Raw genomic sequence first — 23,329 nt, forward strand, 5'->3', positions numbered from 1 at the left:
GATCTCAATATTTGTTATCACTTTCTTCTTGGGAGTCTGGAGCCTTCCTGTCAGATCCAATTTTCAGCTTTCTAACTTGTGTACTTCTCTTCAGTTCCTTTCTTTGCAACTTTAAGACCTCCACTTTTGCCTGTTCTTCTGTAAATTACCTCCTTCATTTTATACTCATAAAAGCTTACATTGGTAATAATTACGGTAATAATTATTAATATCTGTGAATATAGGAATTAGAATAAACCAACAAACAATGAAAAACATAATAGATATTATTTGGATGATTCTTTGCAATTGTGAGTGTATAATTTGTTTTCCTGCTTTTAAATTTAGATTGCAAAATGGCTGATACTGTCTTAAGCAATCTGGACAAGCTGCTGCTACAACTTGGTATGTTGGAAAGTTTCATCCTTAAAAATAGTCACGAAAGGAAATTCCTAATGTTTTATCCCACTTATTCAAGGTTTTCTGACTATCTGAATTAATTGTAGAGATGACCCTTATATACATCTCTTTCAGGGAGGATGTGACATTATATAGAAATGTTACTGATTATAATCTCACTAAAATGTTTCTTGCTATAGACAACGGTTTAAGAAATTGTCTTACATATGGAACCATATTTTTCTGAGCAGGACAGAGTTACAGCTAAAGATCATTCAGAGATTTGCAGCCCAGATCTGTTAGCTCTGAACTCTTCAATTACTTCTCATTTTCATCTTGCTTTCCTACTCCCATTTCTTTTATTATACCTTCTGGGCTATTTAAGTGGATGGTTACAAGGTGAAGCTGTAAACTGTACAGGAAAAATAATTATAAACTGTAATAGGAAAAGTAACTTGGAGATGCAGAGTTAGTGCTGGAGTAAATAGTATGGAAAATCACATGCTATGAATCAACCAGTTAAATACATGTAGAATAGGAATAAAAATTGACCAAACTGTTTGTGAGAATGCATTATTTCTTTTTCCATTTAAATTTGACTTATATCAAAACAAAATATGTATATATATTGTTCAGTTTTTCAGCTTGAACAAGCATCATACTCTAAGGAATATGAAAGACAACAGATACAGCGTGAGTAGCTTTTATGAGTATATAAAAGGGATGTAATACTATGGCAAAAAATCATGCCATGATTCAATTCATAGATATATTTTTACAGTATATTTACTTCTACAGGCTGAGTTCCATAGCAGCTTTATTTCTGCCTCCCAATATCTTAGATCTGTTATCACATTAGTTGTATTAATCTTCTCCAAGATCAATTTTCTTTCTAATAAGAAAAAAATGGTTATGTAGCTGAGTATTTTATTCATATATTTATTTTATTGACTATAAATAAATATGTAAATATTTGTTGTCTTTATTGAAATGAATGCAGCATATCTAAAACAGCAAATATTTGTGTGCATTTTAACTTTAGTTGTGTAGATTCCTGGATCTATTTTTGTAATCAGAGACATCCATGGGGGGGCAAGGGGCTAAGTGATGAAACTTACATTGCAATGTAACAATGCAAATTCTCTCCCTTACACACCTGCATGTGACATCATAATACAAACATGAAAGGGCAGAGCTAGCATCATAACGTCACAAGGTAAGTTTTGTTATTTTGGTGTCACTGTGGTTGGGAACAGATACTTATATGTTTACTGTGTGGTACAGTGGTTGTTCCAATCTTAAATTCTGTATAGACAAGGTATACAAAATATTTTTTTTCTTTCAGTATATAATGCAAACATTTTGGAAAAAAAGGGTGAAATCTGCCAGCTACAGGAAGAAATAAATAAAAGTGAGGAGGCAATTCTTAGCTTATGCAGACAAAATAATAGCAATAAAGACAGCTGTAATATGTAAGTATATGGTATATATTTATATTTATTTATATAAGCCATGTTTATCCCTCTCTTTTTCTTTTTCTTTATCCCTCTCTTCACCAGAAAGATTCTCAAAATCACTAAAAAATCAATAATAAGGATTGTCCATAAACTGCAGTGGTGATGTCAAAATAATGTCACATGATCAACGACATCATCACACCAATGCTGCAATTATGTCATTGTGTCACAACATCTAATGTAAGTCATGCAGTGATGTCATATCTGCTGCACTTCTTAAAATTACTTCCAGATTACACCCCAAAGAGATTACATAGAGCTGGAAAATATGCAAAGTAATTGTAGCTCAAATGATCAAAGGGCTAGAACAATTTTCCTTTGAGGAATGTTTGCAAGATTGGAGGCATAATCAGGATACAGGCAGTTAAAGCTAAATAAGGAAAATAGTAAATTGATATAACTCAATTTGTCATTCAGAGATGCATCACCACTACAATTGTTAATGAAGAAAAGATAAAATTCCGGTCTTCTCCCTACAAGTAGACAACTATCAACAAAAATCTGAAAAGAATATGGGGTCAAAAATATATTCACAGTTCAGACAGGAAATGCATCATGATGGAGTTCCAAAGTAATTGCTCCAGCAGTGTTAACAGGTGCTGCAAGAGCCCCATAAGTGCAGAAAGAAAAGGAAAACTTGAAAATTAAAGAAACTGAGATATGTAATAATAGAACCACAATTGTGTGCAGCAAAAATGGAACTTGAGCTCTTTTAAGGAAAAATACAGTAAATATAAATGTCAGAAACAAAACTGAACATGAATTAACACCAAGCAAATCACATATAGTATTCTAAATATACTCTCCTTTGAAGAAGACAACTGCCTGTCTCCTCCTCGAGAATCCATCCAACAGTACTAAAGAATTTTTGTTCAGTGTCTAATCTCCCCTTTCTAGGAAAGATAGTTGAGAGGATAGTTAGCTTCAAAGGATCCTGCTGGAAGCAGATTATCTACTGTAGACCCCTTCCAGTCAGATTTCAGGTCAGGTTGTAGTATTGCAATAGCATTGGTAGAGTTTGTGGAGGCTCAGAATGGGGCTGGTGCAGCTATCCTTGCCCTCCTGGATCTTTCAGCAGCTTTTTCTACCATCAGTCATGGTATCCTTCTGGGCTGGCTTAGCAGGTTGAGAATCGGAGGCACAGTTTGTGGCAGTTCTCCTTCCTCTGGGGCCTGTTCCACTGGGTTTAGGTGGGGAGGGGTCTAGCTCTAGGCCCCTGCTGCATGGGTGCCTCAGGGCTAGACTGTCTTTTCACTCCTGTTTAGCATGTACATGAAGCCGCTTGGGTGAAGTCATCTGTCAGCACAGTATGATGTATTACTGATATGCTGATGATACTTGATTATAGATCTTCATCCCAGGCTGTACAAATGATTCTGCAGAGGTGCTTACTCAGTGCCTGGATGTGGTGAGGGTCTGGATGGGGAAGAACAGGTTGCAACTCAACCCTTGCAAGGCTGATATATCAGAGTTTTGGAGGGTCCTGTTTCTAGAACTGTTCCATCAAATACTCTAGATGGGGTAGCATTCCCCTCAGACAGAGTTGGTACACAATCTAGGGGCCCACCTAGACTCACAACTTCTGCTTGAGCTGGAAGCTGTGGGTAGGAGGGCCTTTGCACAAATCCATCTTGTATCCATCCCTGGATTGGGAGGCTCTGCTCACATTCACTCATGCCTTAGTCACTTCCCACTTGGATTACTGCAACATGGTGTACATGGGATTGCCCTTGAAAAGCATTTGGCCAACTGATCCATAATGCACTGATATTAAGTGCACCTAGGCTTGCCCATGTAACACTGCTGCTATGTGAGCTGCATTGGCTTCCAGTAGGCTTCCAGGTGCAATTCACTTGTGGGGCTGCCTGTCATTTCTGCCCATCCCACCAGATGCTCCAGAACCCTTCAGTGAAACAGTGACATCTTGTGGGACTCAGGTGATGGGCCCACTCTGTCACAGTGCCTGCCTTATGGAACAGCCTCTCCCTTGAGATCTGGATGGCCTGACTCTGTTAGCTTTCCAGAAGGCTGTGAAAACCTATTTTTTCCCTCAGGTCTTAGGGCTGGGTTTTTAGAGGAGCCCAATATATGTGTCTTTGGGACTGTGAGTTGTTTGTTAGATGCCTTAGCTTTTATATTTATTATGTTTGCTTTTAATTGTATTTTAATTGTTTTATTTTGGTTTCATAGTGTTAGCCACCCAGAGTGTTATCTCCTTAAGATGAGTGGCCTTATACATTTTCTAAATAAATATGAACACTACTGAAGCCAAAAATTTGGAGGGATTTTCTCTCTCTCTCCCCCCCCCCCCGCCACCACCCGGTGTGCTAGCATGAGTCAGCAAACAGAGAGAGAAAAGGGGAGAAGAAGCTCATTTTGGCCTTGAAGGACAGCTGTGCTGTCATATGGGCTGATGAGCTGACCTAGCTGCTAGCCAGGGCTGTTGCAGGGAGATGTAGAGACAGCAGTCCCATTGTTCTAGCCTTATATATAGGTGTTGGGGACTAGAGCCCTGGGGAAACAGAAAGAATTATGGCTTTGTTACTTTGAGTGATTCTTAAATTATGCTATTTTAACAAATAGATAATTATTATAATTTTAAATTTACTGATCTAGCTGGAAACCAACATATATTATTTTGAAAAAACATGAAGAATATTTACAAAAAGAACTTCAGAATTACCAAGAAGCAACAGAAAAAGACAAGTATGCAAAGTCATTGGAAAACTACATTTCATATTATGACTTAAACATCTGTATTATGCTTACTAACCAGAATAATATAGAGTTTTGTAACAGGGTTTACAGAGCTCACATGGAAACATATCTTTTTATTAAATTAGGAACAATAAAATTGACAATAACATATACGTATTACAGTGCTAAAAGATTGAATACTTAAGACTGAATCAATGAATTATAGAACTATTCTGAAAAATATAAAAAAACCCTTATAAAATGAGTGATATAAAATAAAAGATTAGATAGAATTGCTACATTATATAATTTATTTCTAGTCAGATGGAATAATTGTCATGTTTCTAGTACCACAAATTCTGAAACAATATCTGGCAGTTTTAAAGGTGACATCATCATTATAGCCCGTGAGAAGAAATGAAATACAGGATTTATCTGGTCTGCCAGGGAACTTAATTTAGAAGTGGAATTAAATACAGGTGATTAATTTCATCATAGAATTGACAGTACAGCAGCATATGGCCTAAGGTTTCAAATGTTCCTGAATGATGGGGACAAAGCTTCTCTGTAAAGTTAATTCATTGGCTGAAGGCAGCATGTTAAATGTGGTAGAGTAAAGGTACTCTACCCTGTAGAGTATCAAAGTACTCTGATACTTTGCAGCAGTAAAATTGGTTGGATAGTTTTGTCGCCAGCTAGCTGGGGACAAAAAATTTACTTAGGTTCCCCTTCTCAGAGCAAAGTAAGTTCTTAGTGTTTTATCTCTGCAAATCAATATCCATTATTTGCTTTTTGGCAAATCCTCTAGCTTGGGGAAACCCAAAGAATGCAGGACTGTAATATAGGGCAATGTTTTTAATACTGTTATTTCTCCTTCCAAGTTAAGTAAAATTATCTAATAGCACTATCTGGAGTAGCGGAAGATGTCAGTTTAAGCCAATAAGTGATCTTATCCAAACTTGGCTTTCTACTGAACTGAGATATGCCTGCAACTGAGGGCCCCAAATGATGGCCCCAAAGATAACCCTCAATAATTTAGACTGAACTGCCACCAAAAGGGAAAAATCATTGTTGATGCAGGCTTGTGCATTGTATAACATATTGTTTGACCCTGAAAAATACTAATTGAAGAGGGGATATACAAACCCCCATCATGGAAAAAGAACCTGAACATTATAGCCATACATCTTTTGGCAGACTGTATTATAAGATGCATAATCTGTGCCTTTCAGGAATATGAGACCTGAAGAGTAATGAAGCATTTTAACTTGCTCTATTTTATATTCAGTGATCTGCCAGCCATATTTTGTTAAATGCTTAGAGATGGTTATAGTATGAATAATTCCATGAAATATTGATAATTTTAGTAATTCTATTCATTACTAAATACAAGTGAAACTTACAATTGAGGACAATAAAAAGTATCTTTTCATGGACAATTACAATTAGGATGTGCAACAGTTTAATGGTACCTTAAGAGCCACATATGGCTGATAGTAATAATATATGTTAGTAATAAATACAAGTTGTCAGAAATATTTACAGTTAATTAAATAATAGAATATGGTGTTAATATTGTTGCAAAGCTTCAGTTGAATTGAGTATATATTGTAAAATGTGATAATCTTTTGAAAATACAATTATTACCAGTGAAAGATGACTGTATTTTCTTGTTTTAAAAGAAAAATGTACCAGGATTATATGAATCAGTATCAAGAAGTTTTCAGGCAGCACCAAGCAAAATATTTAGAAACTACAATTGCCCAAGAATATTATCGTGAAAGAAAAGAATATGAAGAAATTCAAGATCGAGTTCTACGACACTCCAAACTACTTAAACAGAAAGAAGCTGAAGTGATAGATCTTCACAGTAAACTATGCTTTCAATAATGTCATTTTAATTTCAATTATGCAGAGTCCTTAAATTATGTGTTAAAATATATATGGAAAAATTAAATTATTGTTTCAGAATACTTTTTCTTTAGGGGCATACTCAAAATGGCATTTTCCCCTGAAATTAAAAGCTATTGATAAAGATTGCATTATCCTGCGATCTGTCATATTATGCTTAATTTTTACTGTTTGCTTTAAAAAATACTATATTTCGTATATAGATTAATACTGTATTTCGTACATGGATTAATTAATTTTTAAGTCTCACATAATTCATGTCTACATATTCAGTTCGTAAACATATTCTTCTAGCACTGCTGATTTGGGTTTATAATTTAACATTTTTTCCAAAATACAACCGGATTTGTAAATATGTGTCAGTATATCTATGCACATGTCCCAAAAATAATACGCCAAAAAAAAGAGGAAAGAGTATACCTGTAAAGGGAACAGAATTGGTATGAAGTAGAATTGTTCTGAGCTCGTAAAATATCTAGGTTTAACTTCCATTGGAAGGAATTAGCAAAATTCATATACTGAATGAATGTTCAAAGGAAAAAAAATTCTCTTAATAGAAGAGGAGATGGGACAACAGTGATTGAAAAGATGTATACCTGCCAGGGGAACTGCCATCACAGTACCAGAATATCATGAATACTGTGTTGCTTAAATCTGGCTATTATGACAGAAGTACACAGAAGGCAGATTGGTGTTCATATGGTGGTAGCTTTCTGAATGATTTGTAGTATATTAGAAAGAATTTCTGACTCCTGAATAACAATAGCAATAACCCCCACCTACTCACGAAAGCTGTTATCTGAGCAAAATCACAAATAGGTGTATTAACTAATACTACTATTGCTATTATTATTAATAATAACTGTTACTACTACTACAATAGAATCCAACAACTTGGACTGTTTTCCTTCCTTTTTAATAAGATGCAGAACAGTTTGAGATTCCTGTTTTATAAGTGCAGAACAGTTATGAGATTAATTCATTACCATCTTTTTTCCAGAACCTGGTCCTTTTCAGTCACTTTCTTCATGGGCATCACATATGTATCCATTTATCTGACTCTTTTTTCCTATTGATTCTATCTTGATAGCTGCAAGATGTTACTTTGGTTGAGAAGCATATGTAGTGATAATGCATTTTGCTATTTAAGAACCTAACTAAATTAGAATGACAAGACAGAAGCTGTGGACAATGCTTATATATTCAGGGTATGTAGCTGTAATCAAGATACCATATAGGGAAATAAGAAACACTAGTTTAAATTTGGCTTAAAATTGCTCTATTTAGCTCAGTAAAAGACTATAATAATCATTTGTTTTATATTATTTTTAGAAATACTAAACGTATACTGTTATCCTTTTGTTATACATCACAATACATCTTAAATTTTCAGAATAGAATGTAAAGCAAATTGTGATAATTGTTATAGTTTATGTTCAAAAATGGACTTTTGTTCATGTAAGGAATTCGCCTCACTCTTCTTCACGTCTGTTCCTATTATATCTTTCCAGTTTTGCTCCAGTGGCTTGCCTAGTTCAGTAGACCAGTTTTGAGCTTTGAGGAGGGAGTACGGTAGAGTAGAATAATTTGTTTTACTCCTGGATACCATTCTATCATGGAATAATTCCAGTGTACATGTATTGAATACATTAAGGCAATTTTCTTTCAAGTTTTATTTGAAATGTAATTAACATTCAACATAACTTCATTAACTTGGTCTCAGATTTATAGAAGCTAGCAGAGTTTCATTTTTTCAAAAGTTTTGTGCAATAATTTCAAAAATTTTGACCATTTAATATACAAACTATACTGTAGCCACTAGACTGCACTGTAGCCCTAATCCTCAATTCAGGTTGAAATACTAGGACCAATTGTTGGAAGTCAACTTCACATAATTAAAATGCTATATGAAATTGACACAATATGTTTCATATTAATTAATTAATTAATGTTAATTACAAGTTAGCAATTTTTAAAATATAGATTCCAATGTGTCTTATGCTGTATACTGTTTTGGGCTAATAGCAAATGATTCATCAACATGTTCATCACAAACTGGGTAAATCTGGGTGGAGAATAAAGCTACCCAAATTAGGGAGAATCAGATCACTGATTTCAGGTATTTAAATGAAAGTGAGCACTTCATAACTATTGGCAGAATTGTAATTCTTTTTAGCTTTTTATCTGATTGTTAAAAGTGTGTGTTTTATTGATTCCTTAACATATGAAAGTGCTTCTCTGAGGCAGAACACAAAGGAAACTCTTACTCACACAGCAGTTCTCAAACAGCAATCAGCTGAACTTGTCAAAACTGCAGAAGAGCTAGAAAAGAAAATGAATTGTTTCAAAAAGGTAAGTGCTTATGTTGCAGTCTGTATGAACATATCATTGCATTAGATCACAGTGGATAAGTATTATTAGAGATTGGAATGTTCTGTGTATGAAGTGTTTCTGAGAGTGGGAATCTAACCTAAGCAATGATTAATGAAGTAGGTTTTATAACTATAACAGAAAGGAGATGTATTCATAAGAAATAAATTACAGGGATGAGTAAAGCCTAGCACCTAGCTAACTACATCCTACCAGGAGAAAAGTCAAAGACCATGTGGTTTGTACATTTGTGCCTGGAAAGTAAGGCAGAAAGAAGTGAGTTCAGATTAGCAATCTCTTAGAGATAGAACAGAGTGACAGACAAAGAGGGGACACTGAGTAAATCCTTAACTGTCTGTCTATGCTCCACTGTCCTCTTGTGGTAAGTAAGTTTTGATGTTCTGAAGAGTCAGTGTCATTGGATTTAGACCTCCAATTACTGTTTCACTGATTGGAACACAAAAGTTGAACCAAGTGTTTTCAATCTGTACAATTGCCAAGAAAATTTTAAAAGCATATTTTAAAACACTGTGACACATATACTTGTCTATGGCACAGTAAGTAAACATTTGCTTTTATTTATTAAAGCATTTATATGGTCACCCAACTCAAACCATGTGACTCTTAGCAGCCCACAAAAAGAAGAGAAAACTATAATTAATGGTTCATTTAGTCATTTTAGCTTTTTGTCATATTAGAACATGTATTTTCCCAGTCTATGTAGTCTTTAATATGAACATTTATTTCCTATTTTTTTTTCCAATTTCATTTTCTACTTGCAGTCATGTGAAAAAGTACATCCCATTGAAATTTTTGACTTTTTCCACATATTTTCACATACAGATACTTCATTTCAGCAATATTGATAAAGGGAATATAATATAAAAATATCATGCACCATTTACATTAAGTAATCCACTATGTAATTTAAATAAACATAAATGCAAATTTTGCACGTGGAAAAAGTAAGTACGTCCCTACATTTATCACTACCTCAAATACCTAAAATTAGAATCAGGTGCAGCAGATCAGGTGCAAATGATTAGAACATTGTTAAAGAGGATCTGCAAGGAACCAGTCTTATTTAAACCTCAGATGTTTAGTTTTGACTAGACAACCCATGATACTTTGGGTTATCATTTCAGAGATAATTCCTTACCAGATTCCTCAATGCCTTCAACAGTGGCAGAGCTTCTATTGTACTTCCTTCACTGGAAAAGTTCTTAAAAATTCAGGAAGATATTCAGAGATGTATCTGGCTTGAAAATAGCCTATGTCATTCATATTGAACTGTATAGCAGTCAAACATCAGGAGTTGACCACAGGAAATGTTTTATGACATTTTGTATTATGTCATAAAATATTTTATGATAATTTTTATGTCATAAAATATTTTATGATAATTTTTATGTCATAAAATGTTTCATAAAATTTGCCAAATTTCAATTCCATGGGAGTCCTGGGTCCTGGATTTTGGATGTATTCTGTAAGTTAGCCCATTTGAGGTACCTTGGTTGGAAAACTGTTGGCCTATGATGCACTGTTTTACCCAGTTAAAGGTTACAAACACACACAAGAGTTTTAGTAGTATATAGATTTGCTCTTTATTGTTGAAGTCTGTGGTATCATCATGCCTAGATCAAAAGAACTCTCTGAGGGCCTTAGAAAAATGCTGAAGATACCCATGAGTCTGGGAAGGGATTTTAAAAGATCACCAAACAATTGGACATCAGTCATTCCACTGTCTGGAAGATCATCTACAAATGGAGAAGATATCAACAAATCCCAGCTTGCCCAGGCCATGCAGTCCCAGCAAGTTCAGCCCATGGGCAGAACACAAGATGCCAGAAGAAGTCTAAAAAAACCCCAGAATTTCATCACATGGCCTACAGGCAGCTCCCACCACTATTGATGTCAAAGTGCATGAGTCTACCATTAGAAAGAAGCTAATGGTAGAAAGAAATGGAGGGTTCTGGAATGGCTAAGTCAAAGCCCAGATCTAAATCCCACTGAGATTCTGTGGATGATTTGAAATGGGCTATGCATGCAAGAAACCCCTCAAATATCACACAGCTGAAAAAAATCTGCATGGAGGAGTGGGAAAAAATTCCCAGTCAATGTCAGAGACTGGTAGATAGTTATAAGAAAAGCCTACTTGAGCTTGTTTCTGCCAGAGAGGGCAATATCAGGTATTAGAGCTAAGGATTTACTTACTTTTTCCACAGAAGGAAATGGCATATTTATTACTTTTTGTTGAATAAATGATTGCAAAGTCAATTTTTCATAGCGTTTTTTTTTGTTCAATTTACATCACCTTTATCTTTATATACTGTTTGAATGAAGGACATACTGATATGTCCACATTCTTCTGCCACTTGGACTTCTTTACTTTTTTACTCTTATTTTTATATTTATTTATTAAGAGTAATTCTGTATTTATATATCATATTTATCTTGTATGTTTGTTGTTTTAATCGATTATTTTATTGTAAACTGCCCAGAGTCCCCTGATGGGAGGAGATGGGCAGGGACAAAACAAACAAACAAACATGGGCTGTACTTACTTTTTCTCATGACTATATATATAACTTTTAAAATTTTGGAACTGTTTTAACATTTTGGAACTGATAGTAATTTATTTTGTTGACAATTTCGATCCAATCATGATCCAAAGTTCTTTTTAAGACCTTTTCAAAACTGATGATGGAATCCTATTTTTTTCTGCCATATAATCCCTATAATCTCAACATTTATTACATTCTATATGGGTAGCTGATATGTGTTATGATTTCATGTTTTATGAAATTAATGAGTTGGATCCTAAATTGTCTTTCCATGAATGGAAGAACTCTTTTCATTTGCAGTGGGAAAAAGGCCCTCTCTCCCGTTTCTGTTCTCCTTGTGATCAAGGAGTTGTTCAGGCCTCAGGAGCCTGAAGAACTCCTTGAGTAGGAAGAAAGTGGAAGAATCAGAGAATCATTGTAATTAACTTCAGTACATTTTTATTATTTGTGTACTTTGGGGAATTTTTTAAAAATAGAAAGGTACTGTTTGAATTAATAAAGATAGAATGTAAGCTGATGGAGATAAACCAAGGAGACTAACATCCTTAATTAGAAACAACTTTCCATGCTTAAAAAGATCATCAAACAATCTTTTGTACATAGATTCCTTATGAAAGCTACATTACAGGAAAGGTAATGTACAGTAAAAAAACAAAAATTTGCATACAATAACTGCACTTTTTCTTTTAGCATCTGGGCAATGTTACAGAAGATCAAAAGCATTCTGAAGAGATAGAAGAGGATTCTAATGTGATAGAGGAAAGAGCAAAAAATCAAGAAAGAAGGGAGGACTTTGATGAAAGGTGGCATTTTAAAATCAAATTTATCACACTGAAACATGAGTTGTAAAGAAGTTACAGAGTGCTGAAATTTCTCTTGTACAGAATCTACCCACATTACAGATTCATAGAGTACTACAAATGGTATCTGCTTTACTTACCACTTTGCAGAGCAGATTTCTCTTCAAAGAGGTTGAAGTATAGATTTTCAATATAATATTTACATATACAGTATTTTCTGGTGCAGAGGTTTATACCATATTTTCCTAATCTGAAAATGAGCCCCTTGCAATGATTACCTAAGAATGGGATGGAGTCATCTTACATTGCCTAAGAGGTCTAAAAGAGCAGCTGTGTGATCCTGGGAAAAGGTGTGACTGCTTTAAGAAGTTGTTGTCCGCTGCTGCATTTGCATGCTCTGAAGTAACTTTTGATTTTCAAATATGAAGTTGTGCACCATCCTACTTTTCAATTATCTCACAGATATTACATTATAAGCCCCAGATTCCAAAAGTGTTCCCCAAGTTTTGTAATTTTAGAAGCTTCGTATATAACTGTAATGTCAACAGTGGAAAATAATTTGTAGGAATCCTACATGTTTGGAAGGATCAGGGATTACCCTGAATATGTAATGAACCCTGATATTGTGGACCATTTCCAGCAGATCATCTTTCTCCAAATCAGTATAATTACCCAGACCCTCACTGTAGGCTCCTGTTGGAGAACGTATTTGATTCAGTCTCTGGTGGTGGTCTTCAATGAGTCCCACTCGGAACAGAATACATTCCTTTGTGCTGACATGACAAAATACAGTCTGTCTTACATGTGCCTTCTCTCATTGGAGATACAAATCTGCCCTCCATTTAGTAAAGCCTCCAAACATAATTTATTAGTGTGAAGGAAAATGAATAATCAGACAAATCCACAGGAATTATCTCATACCCTTCTCTCAAAAGGTCCAATCAGAACTGAGGATTTTCTTGTCAATAACTGAACTGATAAATCCTGTATCTGTATCTGTGGTGATGTTAGTGGTAAAGTGGGGATAAGCGCTGGCATTGAAAGCATTTATTTATTTGACCATACCAACTACCATGCTTTGGTAGTTTCTTGCATAAGCACTGGCATTGAAAGCATTTATTTATTTGATTGATTGATTGATTTCTATAGCCGCCCATCTCAGCAAGTGACTCTGGGCGGCTACAGAAATCAATCAATCAAACAAACAAACAAACAAATAAATGCTTTCAATGCCAGTGCTTCTGTGAGAAACTACCAAAGCATGGTAGTTGGTATGGTCAAAGTTGTTAATGTGCCACATTCTAATCTGGATATCAACTGTGTTTAGTCTCTTTTAGACAGGGTTGAGAAGCTGAAGATTACAGTTGGTCATACAGAGCTTCTCTGATTAAGACTATGGAATTGGATTTGATCTGACAGAAAAACATAAAGACTGCAGCATTCTCAGTCTCAGTTAAATTCATTCTGTAAGACTTTTCTAAGTTGGCTGGGAAAGAAACTGCAAGAAGAGACTTCCAAGAAACCAAAAGCTTGGTTAAATAGATTTTAAATGAATTTGTAGCAAAATTAATTATTTTTTAATTATGAAAAATTTCCAGTAACTGTTGTGTATTAAACTTTTTCCTTCATTACCCAAAACCAGCTATCAGAAAGTCCTTTTTACCCAATGTAGGTAAAACACTTTAAGTCAATTAAAATGTCCCTGTTGTGATTGGGTAATGGGTTCTTGTGTCAATACCCAAAGAACAACCACTTTACCCAATTCGGGATAATTTACCCAGATTTGGGAAGCACTGGTTTACACTGTCTTGTTTTGTTTTGTTTTGTTTTGTTTTGTTTAAGGACTGATCTGGTATCTGGCTGGTAATCATGTAACCAGCCACTCTGGTGTTATTCTCCTTGTTCCCAGGAAAAAGGAGAGGATTTATTGGGAAAGTTCCCCTGAAATTCATCTACCTGAGCCTGCACACAAGGGTCTTATTGCTGCTGTGTGTGAATTTTCTCAATAAATTTAGGAGTGTAATTCCTGGCTCATGGACTGAGGCTGGTGATAGAAGTGGGGAGTAGAGTTGTCAGGTCACAAGATAGAGGAGGAAGGTGGATCATAGTGAACATATACACATTCTAGTTCAAAATATCCTGAAGTCCCACAGTATAAGCAAAGATCTTGAGTGCTTCAGTGTTATTTTCTGAAATCAACAATGTAACTCTTCTGGCTCCCAGCTGTGTGGGTTTGGCATCCAAAGACTAATGAGTGGATGGTAAAAGAAGAAGTTGATACTTAGAGAGAGTAGCAGCATCTCTTTCCCATCCATAATGTTAATAAAAACCTGCTAATACTTCTGAATGGTACCTTTCATTAGCCTCTAATGTCCTTATGGACAACCAACTTGCCTCTGCTGACTTGCCCATTCTGTGATGTCATTTAATAGAAAATTGAAATAATGTAACAACATAATTAGATCATTATACTTACCTGCTGTGGCTATCCATTTCAACTCTGTCAGGAATTTGCATCATTCCTTTGCCTTCTTCCATTGGAAGAAGAGGTTCTTTTCTTTATTATAAGGTGTGATAGAACCTATTCCATCATAAAAGGTCAAGAAGCTTATATTCAAGATGTCTCACCTTCTCCAAAAATGAGAGTGATCCCATTGTAAATCTATACAAAATCAATAGACTAATTACCATGAAAAATTCCTTACAAATGTAATCTCAACCAGCATGTTTCAAACTATAACTTACAGTTTTTAGAAAATATGGATAATAAACCAAGAGTGGGATTAATTGTGAAAGATTTTTGGGTGAGTTTCCTGGGAATTGCAATTTGTGAAAATTCAGCAGCTTGCATGCTGATTCAGCAATATAACCATTTGCAGCTGTTGCATTGCCATCCAATAGGTCTGAGTTCAATTCAGAATGCTGGTTTAACCTATAAATCCTTACAAAGCAAGGGCCCAGGATATTTATGTGGTACTATCTTCTCCAAACTGATTCTGGCCAGCCTGTCCTTTCTGCTTGAGATGGGATGGCCTGAGATCCCTCAGTTTAGGAAGTAAAGGGGCTAGGGGTCCAGAAGCAACGTTTCTCTACAGCTGCTTTAAAATCTGAACAGCCTCCACTTCAATCGTTTTTCAGAAAGCAGCGAAAACATGAGTTTTCTGACAGGTCTTCAGAGATAAAGAAACAAGACATAGATGTTAATGTCTTGGCAGTGGGCTATTTAACTTTTAATTTTGCTAATAGTTTTAAGAATTGATTTGTCAAACACTTACAGATGTGTAGTAGATACAATTCCTCCAGTATTTAGAAAGGTTTTAATTTAGATTATTAATTTTAGTTGAATGTAGTATCATCTATGGATTATCTTCATGGTCAGTTCTTAGAATTAAAATTAGAATTTTAAAAACATTTGTAGCAATAATATACTTGTTTTTCAAAAAAGAAAAGATTTTGTTAACAGTTTTACTCATAGGTAGGTCAATTAACTCTGTAACAGTTTGGTTTTTTTTTCACACTTCTCATAATAGACATTATCCAGAGAAGACATTAGATAAGATTGTACATTTTCTTATGACCTTATCTTTTATTTCAGAACCCTGACTCAGGTATTTCCATGTTTCTTTCATTTTGGAAAATACTGTCTGATTTAACTGTAAAACTTTCTTTCAGCTCATTAAGAGACAGTCAACATTTATTGAATGAGAAAGAACAGACATATAAACCACTGCATCTACCTAGCATGTTTCAGAAATTAGTCCAAAGTGTACCAACTCTGAAACCACTCTTTCAGATCCCAGATACAGGTGATAAAATATTTAGATATTTAGTTGTGAAATTCTGGGGTGAATGAAAATAAGTGCTACTGATGTTCACAATCAACTGTACTTCATAATTTCAGTATGAATGAAACATCACAAACAGGATTTTTTTAGAAAAGAATAGTACAGTATGCATCACATTGTGCTAAGTATAGTGGGGGAAATTACCTTAAAAATAGTATCAAACCCCATGTGAAAAAATGTTTTCATAGAAGTAAACAAAACCTTTTACCAAAAAGCATTGATACAGTACTATTAGTACTGGACTTGCAATTTATTTACTTTGATTTCTAACAGCAGCTTCAGAACAAGAAACAGTACGGTCTCTGGGAGTCAGGCAGTATAGAAATTAAATACATAGATAAACACACAGAGTCGAGACTATGCGCTGGATATAATTGCTATATTTGTACCATTTTCCCCACAGCATATATATAATCTGTGATACGATTTACCTGTGTCTTTAAATATTTGTGTATACATCTGAATATTATAGAATATATCAAGCTTTTCCCCTGCATAGTTTGATATCTGCAGGTGTTTCCAAATTGGTCATGCTGGAACCTGTTAACTAAACACAACTGACTTGACTCTGGTGATATTTTTTAGAGTAGAGATAGGAAATGTCTGGTCCATGGACATACTGTAATCTAGCTTGCTAGAACAGTCTATCTGTCATACAGGGGCTTAAAGTTCTTCCACCAACATTAGCCATGACAGATATGCTCATTGGTGCTTATACTGGCTCACAAAAAGGCAATTGTGGCAGGCTTCAGTCATGTGTCATCTTTCCCCTTCAAGGGGGAGAGACAAAGTGCTGCTCTGAGCATATAGAGCTCTGTTTTGCCTAATTTCTCCTCTTATAAGAGAGAAATGTCACATCCTTTGTGGGCATACCTTTCCAAGAGCCTGGCAGGGTTTTAAACTGGATGTGTCACCACCATTTCAAACTGAACATGGACAAGATAGTTGTATTTCCTTCTGATTGTCCCATCACTACCCACTCTGTTTTCAGGGCAACCAGCTGCAGGGCTCTTTGCTGGTGAGGAACCTAGAAATCCAAATTGACACAGAACTTTTCTTAAAACCTTTTATCAGTATAACCATCAACATTTGTAATTTTCATTTGATGAATGTTCACAGAATCCATCTGTGCTTCACAGCTGAGATGGCCTAGCAGCTGGTTTATGCCCTGATTTCTCACATCTGAATTATCACATTAGAATCAGTTAGAATGCTAGCCAGATTATCTATTATCTCTCTCTTTCTCTTGTTCTGGACTTCACTGAACTACCTTTAGTGCCGTCTGCTGCCAGTTCCTACACTGGTTGGATGTTTGCAAAAGGTCAGCACAAAATTGTACCAGCATGATATTTGCAATCCCTATAGCTGATCCATGTCTTACGATTACAGCCTCTGCCTCGAGTCAGTGCAGACACTTGACTTCCCTCCTAACAGATGTTATACTGAGATTACCTTTGAACCATGTTGGAATAAGGGGAAAAAACAGTGCTTTAACACTGATTCAGCTAAAGAAAACTTAAGCCTGGAGACATGACCAAAAAAAAAAAAAAAGATGTTGCCAGGACAAGTTTGTGTTATGGATAGGTGCAAGTAGGGAAAGCCCTTATTCTAATATTTTAACCTTCTCCATAATAGGTGATAATATTTAGGATCTAGAAATTTTAAATACCGCATATATTTTTCCCAAGTCTGTCATGTTTGATACTGTAAGATGACTAATACTATATGATTACCCTTATGATGTCAGTTTTATTTATTTTTTTCTATATGAGAATCCGCTAAATAATATAGGGTTCATAACCTTCAACAATACAGGTGCAGAAAAGACAGAGGATCTGGCAGGACATTCAACAGTGACTAGTATGTATTTCAACCATATGGAAAATGAAAATCAGGTATGCAAATAAAAAGCAGAATAAGTTTCATGCATTAATTACTTCAGCACAATAAAATGTATTTAAAAATAGAATGGTGCATCCAAAGATAGTTTCATCACAGAGGTCAGAAATCTATTCTGTTTTTATCCTACCAAGATTACTTTTGTCTAAGTCAGTCCAAGCTGAATATGTGCAGGACTATCTATTGTATTAAATCCTTTAGACCTACTGACATTTTGTTTCCTTTTACAGTACACAATTTTATGAGAAAAACAGGAAGAGGTTTACTTAGTCAAGTGACTTAAAAGATATGTTGCCACAGTATACAAGGCCCAAGCATTCAATATTCTGTTCTTTAACACATACTAAAAATAAAATAAAAATAAACAAGCTTTTAAACAAATAGGAATTTTACTACAACAGTTTTCCTTCCAACAAAAAGGGTAAAATAGAAGGAATATAGTGGCAGGGAGGCAAAAAATCACTTGAGCACTATTTCTAAATGGGAATAAATGAGTCTTATATCAGAATTTTGTATTCCTCTTAAGCTGAAATACATTTTTTTGTTTTAGAAATGTGATGACAATTCAGAAACCAATGCTGTAGAAACAGTCTCATCTATAACAAATGCTCCCAAAGAAATACCATTCAGGTAACTTTTCAAGTCATCCCATTTTCATGAATAAAACGTAGATTATGAATTTTATATGAAGATAATTCCGTTGATATAAATTAATTGTTCTCTGAATCATTTCAGTTTATTAGTTAATCAGAAGAACACACCTACTAAACAGTGCTTTAAGACTGAAAATACAAAAGGTAAAATCTTACTAAAATATACATTCTATATACTGCAGTTTACTATTAGCTCTTTGATAAAATAGGTTTTATCAGATGAAAATCCTTAACTCTCCATACTATTTTGGAAGATTGGGAGACTCACTGTAGCAGATTTGAAGCAATATAAATGGTTTCATATCTTGTTTTGGTCTGTGATTGGAAATAACATTTGATTTGATAACTAAACCAGATGAAATCATATTTATACATTTGTATTACTGTTTTTATCCCTAGTTATTTAATCTTTCAGTTTTTATTATATTTTATTGTAAACTTTAGTATAGGACAAAAAATTAATATATTTTATTACTCTTTATCCAATATATAGACATTTTATATATTAACAATAACATTATACTATATTATATTACACAAAGTCTTAATATGAATATCATTTATATTACTTTTTACTTTTTACTTATTAAATATATTTTAATATTAGTTCTGTGTCAATAATTGTAATCTAGCTATTTTTCAGTGTTTTATAGATTATAGAGGGCAATTTTTGATTTGGAAAGACTGAAAAGTTGCTGGGAACTGAGTGTTATACAAATGTAGTAAATAAATAAATGTGTCTGTTGTATGTACTATTATGACAAAGTCAAAATTTGTTAGGATCTGCCATAACTGCTATTTTGTACACCTAATGTTGTATATTTTATTGTTTACTCTAGTAATTACACACGAGATGTGATATACCTCATTAATATGAATTATACCTGCTTAATCAGGAACAAGCAAGCACTACTACTAGGGCTGTGCAAATCCTTCAAAAGAGGTTCCTTGGAATACATTACTTTTTTCAACTGTTAAAGTTATTTGTCTTTTTCCAAGCTTATGCAACACTTTTGGAAGCTGCTCCTGGTTGTCTCTTCATACTCTTCACTATGAAAGATCTATTTCAAAGGATTTGCATAGTCCTAATCACTACATCCTGTTGTTATTGTTACACTGGAATTATATCCCATCATTCTTTGGGTTGCTCAAGGTGACATACTTAGGGGTCTCCCTTCGTTTAATCCCCTCAACAACCTTGCAAAACAAGTTGGGTTGAAAGATACTGACTGGCACAGAGATACCCTCTGAATGCCATGATAAAATGCAAACATGAGCCTGAATCTCAGTGGTTCCAATCTAACACCTTTACCACTATACTGCACTGGTGAGCTTCAGCATTGCACAAATAATTCAGACATCAATTAAGTGTGAATGACTTATCTGGGTAAAGTCAGGTCTTCTATTTTTCCTCCTCAATTGATCCTGCTATGCTTGTTTCTTCACTATGTTATATCGCACATCAGATCCCCAAGTTCTTAAGCTGGCCATTGGAGTATTTTGTCTCTCCCTCTCTCAGTAGTGTTCACACATTCTTTTTTATTGTCTGTTTGGGATACTCCTTCTAGGTGCTGTATTTCTCATGGGTCCACAAGACAACTTGCAGGGAAATAAATCAAGTGATGGATTGCTGTTTGGTATTCTGCTCACTGTATCTTACAGCCTTTCTGACATTGATACTACAGGCTGATGTACAGCTACATGACTGGAACACAACAGCATGTATTTTCCTTCTCCAATAATGTACAAGTATAATCACTAATGCGGTAGTATATACATCTTGACTGTTATAAAATATAATTTTCTGTGGCAGGAAAAAAGGCTGACTACAAACAAAAAGGAAATAAATCAATGGATTCTGCAGTTATATCTCAAGTTAGTTTAACTTTTTAATTACATTGTTCTATTAATGATTTTCAATAATTTTGAAAATCAGATATATGCTAATGTTAAGTGAGTTGATGTTAGGGGCTTTAAATTCCTTACATGGTACTTTTTTGGGAAAGCAGTTGGTTGAGAAAAATGTTCGTCAAATAAGATACCTGCATGGAAGATTACCAGCTTCATTTATGTCTATTATATGTGTGTAGATTTGTGTCTGAAGAATACTTCAGTTCTTACTCCATTATTTATGTATTTCCTGATTTTATAAATTTATATTCCACAGCTTTCATATTACTGCTCCAAAGGTGATAGTTTAACTTATGAAAATTTTTTAAAGCCCTGAATATTTTTGTGGTGCTTGTTTTGGTTTCTTTAAATACCATATAGCAACCTTACTTCTCTTAAACAGGATAGGCAGGCAGAAATTTCTATTAAAGCTACTGGACATTATTCTTCAGCAAGAGAGGAAGGTGCTAAAGCAACTCCAGAGCTAATAACTTCAGAGCCTAATGTAATTCCAAAGACACCTGACTCTAGTGGGACAAGAACTCCATTTGAACTGTAAGCACTGTTAATTCAAAGTTTATTACTGTTTTGAATTTTGCCTTTCTTCAGGATCCTCATGAAGAATGATTTTTAACTTCTGTTTAATACTTCTATCTTCTTTTGTTTCATTATACTAGATTTCCACCAGAAGGTGAAGGATTGGTGGCCAAGTCACCTGCTTTTCCCTTTCTTACTGGGTTTATTTCAAAGTCACAGTCACCTGGATTTAATTTCTTTGATTTTTCTGCATTTGGAGCTGAGAGTTCATCAGATCAGGTAGTAGTAAATGTTCATTGCACCTAGCTATTTTTTTATGGTGATCAATTCATTTACCAGGGAAACAGGTTGTTTTTGTTAAAAGTTTAGACTAGAATTGGTGAGATACAGATTCAAATCCCTACTTGACTATTCTTGGATAAAAGAGGAGAAGGATAACCATGATCAGTACTTGGAGTTATGTGGAAGAAAACTAGATATAAATAGAGTCAAGTCAAGAACATAAACATAGCATAAACAGTAATGCTAGCGCATATATAATCTAGTAAGAATATAATAATCTGATTATAATATACTACAGTAATGATCCAGAATGCAAAAATGGAAATATTTTTCTAAGAATTATTATAGATTTGTAAGCAATAATCAAAATGTTTTACAAAGATTCAGCTGCAAAAGAACTGCTCCAACCATTTTAGATATCCAACTGACTGAAATGTGTCTGAGATTAGTAGGCAGGCTATAGAAACAAACTGGCACTGCAAAATAAGGCAGAGTTTGCTTTTGCAAACTTGAGAGACATGGGGATCTAGTACTTCTTGCTTGTTGAAGCTATCTAGTATGGATAACCTGTGAATAGTTTATTATAAAATGCCGGTTGTCTTTTCTCTGGAATACCTTATGAAGAAAACTGTCTTTAAGATCAGTTGGAATCAAACTGTGTATAGCGTTATATGTAATTTGGTGCATTTTTCCTTTTGGGTTTTGGCTTTTATTTATTTTGAATTGAAAACTGTCTTATCTTAAATGCTGCAATCAGGAATGCAAGGAGTCTATTCAAAATTATTTCTATAATATTTACTATTCACAAGGGGAAAAGATGCAATTGTATGTCACATTTATGTTGGCTTTAACTACAGATATTATATATAGCAAAAACACAGCAAACTTCTTTTTATATCATTAATATGCAGTCTCTTCTGTAGTGATCACAACCACAACTAATGGATGTGCTGTATTTATTCTTTGACGTCCTTGTTTACTTATTTATATAGAGAACTTACATGGTCTATCTCATATAATGATCCTAGGCGGCTCACAAGAATTGTTAAAAACAGAAATAAAACAAAACCACTAGGTGCCAGGCCAATCAGACCAAGCCTCCTGACTCAATCCCCACCCTAGCCTAACACTTGGGGTAAGAGCCAGGTCTTCACAGCCTTCCAGAAAGCTAAATGGGTAGGGTTGTTTTTGAATTGTCATGCTTGATTCATGAGTAATCTCTGTGGCCAGCTGTTTTCCTGCCCATTATATCGATATACAGTAGACTGGGTTGTTTGTTAAATTCACCACACAAGTATAAATTTACCAGTTTGTCTGTCTTTTGAAATTTAGCATTGTGTCATGCTAAATTGTAACTTGCACTTTTCAAAATGGCTTAAATAAACTATTTGTCAGAAGAATAATGCATTGTCAAAACAACAACAAAAATGTGTAGGTAACTCTATAAACAGTGATAATAAAAATTGCGCTTGATGTGTGAGTAAGGTATAAAATATATGTGGAAATACTCTGAACCATTTCAGCAGATTGTGTTGCAGCATGGACAGAGTCAGCTACTGCGGATTATTCTTTGCTGGAAAAATTCATTAGAAAATCATTGTCCTTCATGAAAATTGGTCACAAAATCTGGGTGTTTGGGGGGAAAGCTGTGTACAAATAGGGTTGTTTTTTCACTTCTGTTGTAAAAAGGAGAGCAAATGGTAGGATGTGTGTGTGGTGTACTGCATACACTTGTATAAACTTATCAGTTCCAAATTCAAAACATTAGGTATCCACTTTCCTCTCTCTTCTGTAATTAAAAGTAGTAGTCTTCTTTCTGAGTAAACTGCAATGCAATACTGATCAAATCAAGCCAGTTTGGTCTAGTGGTTAAGGCAACAGGGTAGAAACCAGGAGACTGTGAGTTCTAGTCCTGCCTTAGACATGAAAGCCAGCTGGGTGACCTTGGGCCAGTCACTCTCTTTCAGCCCAACTCACCTCACAGGG

The 23,329-nt window shown here is 34.7% G+C and overlaps 1 protein-coding gene across 1 annotated transcript in view; it reads left to right on the forward strand.

The window, feature by feature from the left end:
- The first annotated feature begins 327 nt into the window (after window positions 1–327).
- The window catches only part of C1H14orf39 (chromosome 1 C14orf39 homolog), a 35,153-nt gene continuing 12,151 nt past the window's right edge, over window positions 328–23,329 (forward strand). The window contains exons 1-15 of the mRNA XM_063289058.1: window positions 328–384; window positions 1,015–1,071; window positions 1,724–1,850; window positions 4,512–4,601; window positions 6,275–6,462; window positions 7,504–7,546; window positions 8,735–8,855; window positions 12,128–12,240; window positions 15,910–16,043; window positions 17,898–17,977; window positions 18,532–18,611; window positions 18,717–18,778; window positions 20,448–20,509; window positions 20,928–21,079; window positions 21,202–21,340. Coding sequence (XP_063145128.1) covers window positions 336–384; window positions 1,015–1,071; window positions 1,724–1,850; window positions 4,512–4,601; window positions 6,275–6,462; window positions 7,504–7,546; window positions 8,735–8,855; window positions 12,128–12,240; window positions 15,910–16,043; window positions 17,898–17,977; window positions 18,532–18,611; window positions 18,717–18,778; window positions 20,448–20,509; window positions 20,928–21,079; window positions 21,202–21,340 — 1,497 coding nt within the window. The 5' untranslated portion in view covers window positions 328–335. The remainder of the gene's footprint in view (window positions 385–1,014; window positions 1,072–1,723; window positions 1,851–4,511; window positions 4,602–6,274; window positions 6,463–7,503; window positions 7,547–8,734; window positions 8,856–12,127; window positions 12,241–15,909; window positions 16,044–17,897; window positions 17,978–18,531; window positions 18,612–18,716; window positions 18,779–20,447; window positions 20,510–20,927; window positions 21,080–21,201; window positions 21,341–23,329) is intronic.

This window comes from Candoia aspera, chromosome 1 (genome assembly GCF_035149785.1).
Source record: "Candoia aspera isolate rCanAsp1 chromosome 1, rCanAsp1.hap2, whole genome shotgun sequence".
Taxonomy (NCBI): domain Eukaryota; kingdom Metazoa; phylum Chordata; class Lepidosauria; order Squamata; family Boidae; genus Candoia; species Candoia aspera.